General features: G+C 43.3%; 1 protein-coding gene across 1 annotated transcript; it reads right to left on the reverse strand.

The window, feature by feature from the left end:
• Positions 1 to 135: 135 nt before the first annotated feature.
• Positions 136 to 14,025, reverse strand: QPCT (glutaminyl-peptide cyclotransferase). The gene is made up of 7 exons (XM_040611988.1): positions 13,701 to 14,025; positions 8,945 to 9,091; positions 6,291 to 6,572; positions 3,571 to 3,747; positions 2,608 to 2,707; positions 2,016 to 2,132; positions 136 to 540 (listed from the first exon to the last, which is right to left on the reverse strand). Exons 1-7 carry the CDS (start codon positions 13,821 to 13,823, stop codon positions 395 to 397), a joined length of 1,092 nt encoding a protein of 363 aa, XP_040467922.1. The 5' UTR covers positions 13,824 to 14,025; the 3' UTR covers positions 136 to 394.
• Between the last annotated feature and the right edge of the window lie 320 nt (positions 14,026 to 14,345).

Below are 14,345 nucleotides of genomic sequence, written 5' to 3' on the forward strand. Positions count from 1 at the left end.
GTATAAATTTCCATTGCTGAACACTGCAAAAGTTGGTCACACCTTGTAAAAACTGCAGCTAACGCTTAAGTTGGGAGGCATTCCCTTCTGGGATCTTAATATCTGACACAAAACAGTGATAACGATCTGGAAAAATTCTGCAGGTTTTTTTTTATTCAGCGGTAAGACATGGAAAAATCAAATTATTTCCAGGCTGAAACTAATTCTTATTTAATGCTGTCATATTTGGCTACATGGAACACTGGGCCAGGAACCTCTGAATCAATAATAGGTCTAGTAAGAGCTATCATTATATTTTGCACCGCTTCAGTGCTCGCCAGTGTAATTACATAGCAGATGTGAAGGTGGGCAAACAGTATTTAGAATGAAGTACAATTTATTGCCATTTTGTGTATCACAGGTTTAGATATTCCAGTACAAACACTTGCAGGATTTTGCTGAGATTGTCGATAGTCGTTTTGTCAAGGTTTTCTTCTGTGTCCTCCATGGTATGCCATACTGCAGGAAAAGGGGATGGAATCAGATGCAGGACTGGAACCCCTGTAAGGAGGAAAATGAAATTTGGAGAAGAAATATTGGTGAAGTTCTCTTAAGCCAATTAATATGTCACTGTTTAGCAACAGTCAGGTAACTACTCAATAAACTTACTTTATAGAGGAGTGTGTGTCACTGCAGTTTCCTTTTACCTTCTCTTTTTTTTTTTTTTTTGTGTTTCCTAGAACTGGCACTTTCCTTTCTTTTAAGTTTACCTCTTTTATTTATTTTTTTTTTAAAAAAAAGATCCTTTGCATTGTAGGTGTTGATACCATGTTTCAAAGCCACAGAAGGGCACAGATATCGCTGCAGCTCCCCAAACTGAAAACCAATTGTTGTGTTTTTGGACAATGTTAAGGCTGAGCACTTCTAGAAGCATTTTTTTAGTCCTCTCCATAAATGGTAAAATAGGGTGTCTGTATTTTTACTCTGTAAAATAGAACCACTGTAATCCTCAGGTAGAAGAACTTCCACTTGAAATTATCTGTATGACTGCAACATCAAGCCACCTATACATGCTGCAACTTTAATGTAAAAAAGGAGTTAAATCAGTCTTCTGCTTCCTAATTGCTTTTTTGGGGGGGAGTATTGTTTCTCTCCAGCCTCTTTCCTGTTTTACTACTTTTCCTCTCTCATTTTTCAGCTGCGTACTGCTAAGGAATCTGTTTTCTTCACTAGGTGCTAATCGTGAAAAGAAAAGGTTTTGAGGTGTAGTCATTGTATTCCCTTATCAGCTTCTCCCATGTAGGATTTTTGATATCCCTGGACATGCATGTGTTGGTTGTTTGGTTTTGTTGGACCTGGGCTCTGCCTTGGTGTGAAAAATGAAAGATTCATGGTGTAGGTGGCTGCCAGGAGAAATGCTTAGGTAGGGAGTCCCACTTGCAGGTGTGTGCCTAATTCCAGGAGGGATTTCAGGCATATTGTGTCCTTTGCTATTTCTGCTGGCTACTCAGTGCACCTTTCCCACCCCTCAAGCTGGCAGCTGTGAAATCTACATTCTCTTTAGGGGACGAGAACGTCTAATTTCAGTATGTGAGTTTTTGCAGGAATCAGTGCCTTCAGATTTAAACAGGTAATAAGGAGCGTTACTGTAACTGTGACAACAGAGCTTTACAGAGATTTTTGTAGTCTTTGAAGATACAACCCTCGAGTGTTTCACGGCTCCTAGAAATAGTCACTGGCTGGCTAGTGTGGTATGTAGGGATATCCCACTGGATCAGAATTGCTTATCTTTGTAGGAGACACTACTGCTGACAGGTTTTTCCATTATCTGTGCCACTGGAGCTGTGCTCCTGCAAAATGATGTTGTATCACTGCTTTTGTTTGGGTATCTTTTCAAAGCTTCTGTAAAGTTGGATTTGGAAGCCTCAAGTTGGGGCAAATAAGCTTGAAAAACAGGATCATGTGCACGTGCTTATTCATGAAATCATGCATTTGTTACTGAACAATAGACTGTAAAATATAGGAGCTTCCGGTACCTCTTAATAAAAATGGAACGTGGTCATCTTCAACCAGGCCTTGATATAAAGTATTCTGGAAATACTGCCTTTCAAACACATGGTTCTTCAACAGATTCATGTTGTGTAGCTCTTGCTCTGTAATTCACAATGCAAGTGATTATTACAAATTTTGGACAATAGGAGGCATGCAAGCATGTTTGAATTATTTTTCCTCTCACGTGGAAGCTTTTCCCATCAAAGAAGAAAAAGGCATGGATGACAGTGTCTTGCATTTGTTTAGTACTTAGAAGACCTCAAGACTGGTGCCGTTACTGTCATTTTACAGAAGTGAGAACTAAAACACAGAAGTGAAGCAATTCCCAAGAGTTGCAGAGTGACAATCAGTAATAGAATCTTGTTTCGTGGATTCCAAAGGTCTGGGAATCTTCCTCAGTTATTAACTAACTATTCAAATCTTTGTGTAGGTTTAAGATGCAGTAAATTTAACACTTACATTATTAAATAGTATAACTGTAGAACAGAAAAATAATCTGATTTACGGGACTTAATACATTCAGAAGGTATATCCCAAATCTTCCAATTCATCAAAAGCCCATACCCTTCTCCTTACCAATTGCTTGAAGCCTCTGAAACCATCGAATAGTGTTCGGGAAATAATTGGGGAAGACTGGGTTTGGTGCACCGATTAAATCCAGTAGTACAAGCAGGTCCTACAGAAGAAAGAATCTTTAATACAGAATTCTCTACTACACCACCATCAACCACAGCAGCTGCAACCAGACCTCTTGGTTCCTTATAGGTGTTTGATAGCCCTGGCCAAGATCTGGCTTTTCTACCATGGTGCCTAAGAACTCATTAGCAGAACCTGACTCCAATCTGATGCATTTTGCCATCTTTTGGAGGAGCAAAACGGTAGCCTGCTGCTCTGTTCCTCAAGCTGAAGCAAACTGCATCACTTTCTTTGCAGTTTGTGTGTTATATCCCTTTAAAAGAAAAACTAAGGTAGGTGGGGAGAAAGAAGAGGAAATTGCTGCTTCCCCAGAGAACAACAAAGTCTGTCAAGGGAAGGACATTTTATGAGTCACAAGATACAGTGACAGAAGAAAAGTGTCTCAGCAGTGAGCAGGGAAACTAGAAGGCAGTAGGGAGAACGGAGCAGACAACCAGAATGTTAGCAGGAATCCAAAGGGAAACGGAGCTTGCTTGTAGCTTAGCGCTGAGGTAGGGGAGGTCTGTTCCTAGACTGACGATATGTCTGTGTTCTTCCCTACTCACTTTGAATTCTCTCTCTTGAAGAAGGTGGGTATCCTAGTTTATGTTCTAATTAATTTGTGTATTTTTATTTTTCTGTGACTCCTCATACTTGCATGGAGAAGGTCTAAGCAGATTCACCTGAAAAGGTCTTGTCAACTCTCTGTTTTACCACATCTCATAAAATTTCCTCAGGCTTGCTTCTTCCCATTAACTTTGGTGGGGTTCATGGTTTCTTAAGAATTTGGCCAATTACTTACTAATTAAATATTTTTTAAGATGCAATTTACTATTACTCATTAAGGAAGTGAAAGCCACTTACTATGCCATGCAGCTGATTTGTGGTTGTTGAACCAGGTGGATGTGGAGTAGATACCATTTTCCGAGCTAAGTGTTGAGATCCATAGAGGGAATCGGAAGGGGACCACCGCACAAAGGCTTCTTCACCATCAAAAAAAATGAGCTGAAGTGAAAGGTCTGGTCTTGATGTTGAGCTGGTCTGTTGGAGGAAGTTAAAAATAACAAAACTCATTCTGGTCAGAACATGAAATAAAGGACAAATACTGTAGTCATGTCAGCAACATCAGTAGGGGTATATCTTCAGGTACAAACCTTCCTATGGCTGTTAAAACATGCACTACGGTGTAATAGTAGTAGTCTTTATTATTTATCTAGTACATCATTATGTCATTATTATTTATCTAGCACAGTTATATGTTCTCCAGTCTGGTGCCATTTTGGTTCTGGTTAAAAATTTCATTTCTGACTTTAGCAGACACGAGCTGAGTATGTTGAGACAGGTCTGCAAAACCAGGTAGCAGAAACATCATCTCAAATAACAAGAAGACATGTCAGCAACAACACCCAATGTGAGTGCTCATGGTATTACTCAATAACGCCACAAAGGAGTAATGCCTCTGCTAGAGTTGTGCCTCTGTAGCGGTGAATTACATATTTGTAAAGTTGATGGTTTTTTGAGGGACAGAGTAGCCAGTCGTGAGAAGAATGACCATTTCTTTTCCCTTAGGGGGACTTGCAGCCACCAAGGCAACTTCACTCTAAAACCAAAGCACAGGAATGGAGTAGATACGCCCTTCCCTTTCAGCAACCAAAAATATCATAGCAGTAAAAACTGAGAATATATATCATTAACGTATTCAGGGTCACAAAGGAGACATCTGTGTGAAATTTCTTCCCCATGTAGAAGGAGCCTTTTTTCTGTCTCTGTTTACTAACCGAAGCCTGGTTGGCACCAAAAGCATTTCCTAATAATCTACAACACGGCTAAACCCAGTTTGGTTCTGCTATAGGAACAGTTTTGGGAACTGTAGTCTTGGCAGTTGCTATAAATATTTTAACCCCTCTACTAATTAATGCTATTTCAAGTGAAATCACATGATGTGGTTAAAAAGGTGGGGTCACCGGCAACAGTCATGTCCTGTATGGGCTACAACTTCCAACTAGCTGGAGCTGATCCAACATAAACAGTAGTGGAAACTTCCATAAAATGTTGCTCACATAGGCAAGTTGATATTGATTATGCTTACGTGATATATGGATTTCTCTAATGCAGTGCTTTGCTGCCCTTTGTCCTTTGCACAGGACAGTTGATAGCAGTCAGTTTGCATTACATTCTGGAAGAAACTGTATTAATGCTATTTGAATTTTAGAAAGTGGTATTTGTAGTATTAGTGCTATTACTGTTTAATACATTCCCAGGTCTGAATAAAGTAGAGATGTCTTTTCTCTTTAATTTTAAATTTACTCTATGTAACTGGAGAAACATGAAGATAAAAATTGCAGCTTCAAGTCGAAGTATAAATAGATTTGTCCGAAAACATAACGAAGGCTGTTACGCTACTATAAGCAGAGCAAAAAGGTCATAGCTAATGTATTAAGCAGATGGATGCCAAAGTATATTTTGTTAAGACTGTACAAGCGGTAGCCTGTGCAAAGTAATTAGATTGTCATTTTGTCAAATGCTGTCATCTTACATGATAAAACAATTTAATCAAAAAATAATATGTTACTTGAGAAAAAGTCCAGTCTTTAAGTCAGCATGCAGGTTGTTCCATAAATAACCATCAGGCAAATGTATTCTAAATGAAGGCATATGGGTTACAAGAGTGCTCTGTTTTGTGATTAAAAACACTGGCATATTCTTAATTTCTAATTCTGAAATATTCTTCTGTCAGAAGGCACCAAATCAGTCTCTGAGAACAACTGCCAAGTAATCTGAATACCTGAGCCGAGTGTATTCCCAATGCTTTGTAAAGCATTTGAGAGACTTTTACCTACAAAAGCTCCGGTAGTGTCGAAGTGTTCTTCTGTAAACAGTAAATGCCGAACCAGCAGATGGCACTCATCGATCTGTGATCCTGCGGCCTCTAAAAGCCTGTAGGACCAACAGATTTTGCACCTAGCAATGGCAGCGCTTCAAAGCAGATTTTCATAGCGTAGGTAACACAGACTGATAATATTATGCTATTGCTTGACTGTTTTCCTGTACTCAGCCATGACTTGTTTCATAAACATTTAAATTGATAAAGGAAAACAAGAAGAAAAGCTTGAAACCATCATGGGATGGAGGGATGCGTATATAACTTTCCTTCACAGCGATTAGTTCATCTGTCTCCCAAAACAGAATACAACTGAGAGATTTTAAAAGTGCAAGATTCAGAAAGCAACAAAACTTTGTCAGTGACCCTAGATGTTACTGGACATGAGAGCAACTTCTGAGTAGGGTTCTGCACCTTTTCGATTGAAGGTAGGATTATATTTCAGAGTCTATGAAACGTATTATTAATGTAGAAATTATTATTTTTATGTAGTATATATTAAGTGCTTTTTAGATAGCAAGCCTTTGCCTACGAAGTTTTAATGTGATAATGTATTCTAAAGTTCAGTTCTTCTTTAAGTCAGTAGGAGTTTTACTACAGGCACAGCAGAGAATCAGGCACGCAGACTGTGGGAGAGAACATGGAAGTGCCCAAAGGCCTATTGCTGATGCAAAACCAAATGAAAACGAAACAAGCAAACTACCTTGATCAGCTGAAGCTTGTTGTCCAGGGCACGTGCCAGCTCCAATATCATAGCACAAGGCACGGCTGAATCAGTTGCTCCTACAAAGACTTTCTCATGCCATTGTTGTCTAAAGAATTTTGAGTCGTAGTGGCAAGCAAGTACTAGATGGCGTTTTGCAGAGGGGTTGAGAGTGCTAATAATGTTAGAAAATGTTTGATATCCATATGGTGTGTACCTCTGAAATGTATCTTCTTCAATTTCCCAACCAGCCTGTAATCTTTGAAGACGGTGCTTGATATGCTGCATTTAAAAAAAAGATAAATCAGATTAATATTGCTTGCTTTAGAAAGATGCTGCAGACAAACTGTTATCGGCTAATTAACAGTGGCACTTAAGCTTATTTCTGTAAATTCATGGTATTTTAAACGTTACAGTTTAGAACCAAAAAATGTAATATCAACATATAAAATAAGCAACATCCTTGCTACCTTAGCCTTTGAGTGACTTGCTTTTCATTTTTTCCTTTCATCTCTTGTCTTTGGAGTGTGAAAGTGCTTTGAATGATTGCCCATTACTATGACACATTAAGATCTTGATCTTTGAAGTTTCCAGGCCAGTGTTTTTTCAGGTGTAACCAGGACAGATTTAATGTTTACCTCTTCAAATTTAAACTCAGTTATGCCCTTAAATTAAATGTCAGAACTGGCTGCAGAGAACTTGGCATGGCTATTTTGACATAGATGCCACAGCACTATAAAAAAAATGCTGGAGAGTTGTTGGGGTTTTTTTCGGTTGTGGTTTGCTTGGTTGGTGTGGGGATTTTGGTTTTGGGGTTTTGGTTGGGGTTTTTGGTGGGTTTTTTTAGCTTCCATGAGAAAACCAGCTTTCAAGTGATGTAAGTTGTTTACAAGGCTGTAAGAGACAGTATGATTCCTGGAAATTAAAGAAAGAATTAAACATTTCAGAACAATGTTTTAAAAATGAAATCTTCTAAGTGTAGCTCATGTAAAGATAAAAATTAAGACAGTGACTATAAAAGAGATGATTAATTTTTACGTAACTTCCTACCTAAAGAGAATACCTCTAACCCCAGTTAGATACTGAGTACAGAGTTCTGGCTAACTCTTATTGGAGGGCCATCTCTGTTGAGCAACTTATTTTTATGGATCCCTAGAGTGCTTCTTCAAGACAGATTCCTCTCTTCAGATAAACATTAGGAAAAGCCTCTAAGGGGGTGGGGGGGGAAATACACTTTGAAGACTTGTTCTGCTCTTAGTGAAGTCAGTGGGAATACTGCCATGAATTTTAGCGCTAGAACAAACTTCCATTTTGTTCATAGTCACCCTCTAAAAGCTTTTATGGCATCGTTGTGGTCTGTCTGCTATCTGTAGGCAGAGCAAAGGATGTCTGTTACGGATTAAGGGGAATATATAAGCCTGGATGGAGTTCCCAGTGTGCGCTAGCTGTAACTGGCAGTAGCCTTCTCCCTTAAAGGAGCCTGGTGCTTTTTCTGTGTCTTAGAAAGAAATGTCATTTGTTTCAAACTCCACTGTGCCTTGACAATGGAGGACTCTTTTCCTTTGGTGGGGGTCTACTTTAGTACATGCTGTTACCTTGGAACAGGATGATCCCATTTTGAACATGGTTTGTGGTTTTCTAGCCTAGACTCAGCTGGTTTTTTTGTTTTTCTTACTTTTTCCCCCTTTCATTTGGCTGCCTTCCAGGGTATCACTAAAGAAACCACCAAACTACATCTATAGACGTGCATGCGCGCACACACAAAGCATTAAAAAGCTGTTTTTTTCCAGTTTACAAACTGCAGAGTAGCAAATAAACGTACTGTAGTTAGGGCTGTCTTGGAGCTGTTGCGTCGCTGCCTGAAGGGTAGATGAAGGCTAGTGAGATGTTGTGAATGTCTTGCAGTAAATTCAGCTGTACCAGTTTTGGTCTCCTTGGCTAACAAAATCCAAAGCCGGCACAGCACACAATCCTGAAGACGCACACCGTGACTGCGGAGCAGAGGTGCCGATAGGGCAGCAACCCAGCCCGGTGGTAGCTCCTTGTAGCTCAAATACAGCGTGCTGCAGCTTTTACTGGCTCGGGGTCAGGTGCAACCTGGACGCGTTAGCCCAGCATTAACGGGCTGCTGTGCTTGGGCCAGCAGAGCTAGCTAGTGTGCTGCTTGGAGCTGTGCTGCCCTTCATCATGTTGACCATTTCACCTGCCTGCCCGTTTGGGCCCCTCTGATCCCTTTTTGTGTTGATACACTTGTCTGAAGCAACACTGCAGGGGACTGTAACAGCACAGAACCTCTCCAGAAATGGGGCTGGGGGGAGCCTGGCATTTATTAACTGGTGACCAAAAACCTGCTTCTGTGAGGGAAAGGACAAAGGTTGTGTTGTACTTTTGGTACCAAACCTGAGGCAAGCTTTTTAATTAAAATAATCAATTTTTTAAACCGGTATTTTTATTTTTTTTGTCATGCTATGCAGCCTTGGGAAATAACAAAGTGCAAGCTGTGTCATGTAGGCTTTGTGCAGTCTAGACTTGAACAAAGACAGGGTTCATCCTACTGAGTGAAAGGAATGTGTCTGCCCCGTTAGCGGTCACTAAAGGCACTCAGAATATAAATAATAGATGTTCTGAGAGGTTTTCAGGAAATACTGTCTTACCTGTCGTACGACATAATTTCCTGGTGATCCCGAGTATCTTTCTATTAGGATTGGGCGCAAATCATTCTCCCACATTTCAGAAACATCTGTGTTTGCTGCAACTTTTTGAATAGCATCAGAATGTAAAATTCTTGGTTGGTGAGAATACTGCAGATGGGAGAAAAAGGAAAGATTGCTGTAACTATTACTAGACGTTTTAACCATAGTTTTCTTCAGAATTACAGTAAATGTGATGTACTGCTCTTACTGACAACAAAAAATTAATTTTAAAAAAGCTTTTCTCTCAAAAATGATTGATATTTTTAAGTTCTGTGGCGTCTGTATCTTTGATTTCCATGTAAAATGTACTAGTATTAAAAACATGGGAGAAATTTTAAACCTATGAGCTAGCTGTGAAATCTCAACCCATGATTGGGTTCTCTCTTTTCTAATCTCTTAATTCTGCATGCACCCAGTCATGTCTGCAACCATGCCACCTTCAAATGAGTTTTCCACTGAGACAAACACAGGAAGCTTTGTTTTTAGTAGCAGTAATATTTAGCTTTACCCTGTGTCTACGTTGCGAGGTGCTGTACTGCAAAGGAACGCATAAACCAGCTCAGTCCCAGAAGGAGTGAGGCTGTGTCACTGTGGCCTCTGCCCACGGTGGTGGTGGTGGTGGTGGTGTAACTACACAGCGTGCTGGAGCTCGTCTGGGGCTAGCTGGGGTATACGTCAACTTTGTGACACATGGGTTAACCTCAGAACTGGCAGCTTGTCTCCTCTGGCAACAGCTAGCAGTGCTAGCTACCTCTCAAGCAGCTTCTTTTCTGTTGCCTGAGCACAGACCTTTAGAGCTATTTCAGGTGACCTAGAATACACCAGACATCCTTACGGGGCTGGCAAATGCATGTCTTTAATGTGCAAGAGCCTTGTGCTGTGATGGAGTGATAGCTGAATCCCAGGTGGGGTCCCCAAGGACATCTCAAATGCCCCTTTGGGCACCTGATGTCTATCCAATGTCTAGCAACTGTCTCCTCAGGAACTTCCCTAGCCACTCCTGTTTTCATAGATCCCTATTTTATGCACTATCTTAGGATGCTCCTATGATACCTATATTCCTTAGTTCCCTCTACTCTTCTCTTTCTCCCTGAGAAATCCTGGTCTGTTTATTTGTTCTTTGATCGGAATTGCCTTACATTGTTGATCAGACTTGCTGTCCTTCAGTGTACCCTGTCTATCTCATCCTTTCTGAGATGAGGAAAGCGAGGGAAACTGCAATGTGAGTGCACCATCACTTATAGTGTGTGATAATGGTATTTTATATTTTATTATTTTCTTTTCTTCAGACTGTTTAATAACTGATTTGCTTTTGGGCTGCTGCTGCACCAAACTGACATTTTCATAAATCTATTTAACTCCATGGTTGTATGTATTAACAAAAAATATTCATTCCCTCTCCTTTCCCACTCACTCATGCGCATCATTTCACATTTCTCTGAACTGATTGCTGAAACTCATTACCTGGCCAGAAAGTGTACTGACCTTGAGATCTTCTGCAGTCCTGTATAATGACCTGTTACCTTAATTACCCTGACTGATGAACATTGTCAATGTTTTTTGCCTCACTATTTGTTGTCTTTTCTACTTCATTTGTGTGTGTGCACTGAGCAAAGCAGGCACAAGAACAAATATTTTATAGACCTCACTGTAAACATTTAATTCTACTCTTCTCTTATTTCCTAGCTGTTTATCTTTGCATGGACCTCTTCTCTAATTCCACTTCAGTTCACTAGTGACATTAAGTAGAAGGAAGACAAAAAGACACTGAATCCTACGATGCCAATTTTATTATAGTGTTTAAAGCTGAATTTTAAGACTATAAAGACACCAAATTTTAGGATGTGCAGTTAACATTTTTAATGCTAGCAAATTTAGACATGGGTTGAAGAAAAATTGCATTTCATCTGATATAAAGAAGAACTTTTACAAGTTTGGAAAACGTATTGAAGATGATGCACAAGGTGTCTTTTGAAAGACTAAAAGTTTAATATGGTGGAATTTACACCAGCATACAAAAGGCACAGAGAAAAGAAAATGTTGTCAGGGAGCTGTTCTGTTTGAGGAACAGGCTGTAAGAGGAGAAAGAAAAAATAAAGCAACTTCAGAAGAGTGTAGGAGGACAATTTAATTAGGAAAGCTCAGCAAACAGGCCTTCAGTTGAACAAGTCAAGGGCTCTGTTAAAATGTGGAGTCACCTTGCTTCTCGCTGTAGAGCATGCCAGGGAATTGGGGTCACTGAATCACTTGCAAAGAAACATCATCGTCATTATTATTATTATGAAAGTACCAATGTATGAAAACACTTCAGAAGAGGGGAATAAATTCCCGTTTCTTCAAATTTGGGAAGTGAAAGGAATTACAAAAGTGGTCATGAAATAAAAGAGAAGTGGAATGAGATCTGTGGGTGACTCATTCCTTACCGTGTTGGTCAGTCCCCGTTTCCTCCGTGGCTACAGCAGGGAGGCACAGCAATGTACTTAAAACAGGGCTGTCACTAAACTTTTTGTACTAAGCTGCATAGAAATGCAAGACTTCAACTTCTACAAGCAGCCCACGCTTACCTGCCAATTTTAGTGTATTTCAGCTCTGTGCCAAGGGAAGTTGGCTTCTAAGAACTCTGAAGTTTAGGACCCAATTCCTCCTCCTCAGTGAGAGGAGGAGGGGAAGGTCTGTTCACTGCAGAGTTTCAACTTATGGCTTCCTTTAGGGAGAAGGAACAGAAGTTGTCAAGGGACAAGAATTTGTAGAGAAAGAGGAAGTGGTTCTTGGTTAGTGTCTCCATGGGCAGAGGAGTTCAGATGCTATGGTTGGGCGGTTAGATGATACTACTTACATCATTGGCAAGTAGATTGACTAGTAGGAATGGAATGAGCTGGAGTGTGTTGGTGTGGCTCAAGGGGGCTGAAAAAAGGAGCACTGGGGCTACAGGCTTGTACTTCCACTAGTATGACTAAAAGATTTAGCCTCGTATATTCTTATGTATTATATATACATATATATGTATTATGCATACTACAGATATGTTACAGATACATAGCCTGTACAGGAGCTATATATATAGTAAGATACAATTAACAGAACAGAATTACAAAGTTTCTCCAACCCAATACTTACTTAAGTGGGGAGTGAATAAAATCAAAGAGAAAGGGAATGACTGAGGAGGAGCTGGTGGCTAATGAGCTTCACAAAGGAAGACTAGGGGAAATGTGGACCTGCTCTGGAAGGAAATGGGAGCCCTAGTTACCCAGGCCATGGAGAAGGCTGAGGTGTGCAGTGACTATTTTGCCTTGGTCTTCACTGGCAAGTGCTCCAGCCACACTGCCCAAGTCACAGAAGGCAAAGGCAGGGACTGGGGGAATGGAGAATCAGTGGAGTGAATTCAGAGGAGGACCACGAAGATGATCAGTGGGTTGGAGCTCCTCTCCTCTGAGGACAGGCTGGGAGAGTTGGGGTTGTTCAGCCTGGAGGAGAGCTCTGGGGAGACCTTCAAGCAGTTCCAGTACCTAAAGGGGCCTCAGGAAAGGTGGAGAGGGACTTTTACAAGGGCCTGTAGTGATAGGACAAGGGGGAATGGCCTTAAACTGAAAGAGGGTAGGTTTAGATTAGATGTTAGAAAGAATTTCTTTACTGTGGGGGTGGTGAGGCACCGTCACAGGTTTCCCAGAGAAGCTGTGGCTGCCCCATCCCTGGCAGCGTTCAAGGCCAGGCTGGATGGGGCTTGGAGCAGCCTGGGCTGGTGGGGGGTGTCCCTGCCGGTGGCAGGGGGGTGGAACTAGGTGATCTTTAAGGTCCTTTCCAACCCAGACCATTCTATAGTGGCACGTTATGATGGAAGCTTCATTTTGCCAGTTTTCCTGGACTCTGCTCTATTGGTGAAGAAACGGTGCACTGGATTAGTGGAGTTCAGTCAGTTCTGGCTGAACTTTGAGTTCAGCTCTTCTATAAACACCTGGAGATGGGCCCTAGAAGTATGTTTTCCGCTTGGATATTCCTGAACCCTTTAACTGAATGTAATGTGCAGCTGTATGCCCTCCCATCTTCCATGTGGTTTAGTTCTTCACAAAGAAACTGTTAGTGTTTCATGATCGACTGCTAAGAGAAATCAGGGGTTCACTGCTCATTACTCTTTTCCTCGCGATTGCTTTTTTCACTGTTTCAGAGAACACTGAATTACAACTGACAGAGGATGGCTCTATGACACGTTAGGGTATTATATCCATTTAAAACCGTTTTACAGTAGCTGTCAGCACTGTCCCTGCTTGTTTTCCCCAGCTACATGGGCATCGCTGCTGGCAGAGCCATGTTCTCTCAGCCTGGAGGCACCGTGCTGCGAATCACGCTGAAAAGCGGCGTGTAACTGAATGTTACATACAGTATAAATTCGGGGTTTGATCCCTCTTGCCCTGCTCAGGTTTCCCCTAATTCTCCGGCTGCCTCAGCCCGTCGCTCCAGCAGCCCGGTCCCGGGTGGCGTTAAGGCATCGCCGACACACGAACGCGTGGAGCCGCCCCGCTGCCCGCCGCCATCCCCGGGGGGCGAGAGGGGCGCCATGTTCCGTTCCCCTCCCCGCCCCACCTGCGCGGCCGGCGGGCTCGGCGCGACGGGGCCTCAGGGCGGGCGGCAGCCCCGGCAGCCGTTCCCGCCGCCCGGGGGGGTGCTGGCCGCGGCCAGGCGGAGGGGCGCCGAGAGCCTGAGGAACGCAACCGTGACCCACCTTCTCCAGGGTCCACTCTGCGCCGGTGTCCCCGCCGTGCGCCAGGTGAAAGCAGGCGGCGGCGCAGAGGCTGAGCGCCCCGAGCAGGCGGGGAGCGGCCGCCGCCCCCTCGCCCCCCGCCATCCCTCTCCTCTCCCCTCACGGCTCTCCCGCCGCCGCCTTCCCTCCGCCCCTCCGCGGCCCGCGGGCGGGAAGGGGAGCGCCGGGGCCGGGGCGGGCGCTGGGCTCTGCCGGGCTCCGCCAGCCTCTCCCAGCCCCTCTCCCCTCCGAACCGAGCCGCATCCTTGGCGCCACGTCAGCGGCGCCCGGCGGGCTGCCCGCCACCGGCCCCGGGCCCGCCGCCCCCGCCCCGCTCCCGCCGCCCGCCGTGCGGCGCGGGGAGCCTGCCGGGGGCCGCTGCTCCGCGCCCTGAGGCGGGCTGGAGCCTGCGGTCCCCCCTGAAAACGCGTGTTTCGGGGGGGCAGCCCGGCGCTGCGGGGGGGCTCCCTGCGGTCCCGGTGCCGTCCCTCCCGGTGCGCCTGACCGAGGGCGGGCGGGGGCCGCCCCCGGGATCGGGCCCATGGCCAGTGCCAAACGGGTGTGCGTGGGGGTCTGGAGAGGCAAAGACCTATGCAATTGCGAAGCGGTTTAATTTATTATTCCTTA

This window comes from Falco naumanni, chromosome 12, assembly GCF_017639655.2.
Source record: "Falco naumanni isolate bFalNau1 chromosome 12, bFalNau1.pat, whole genome shotgun sequence".
In the NCBI taxonomy this organism is placed as follows: Eukaryota; Metazoa; Chordata; class Aves; order Falconiformes; family Falconidae; genus Falco; species Falco naumanni.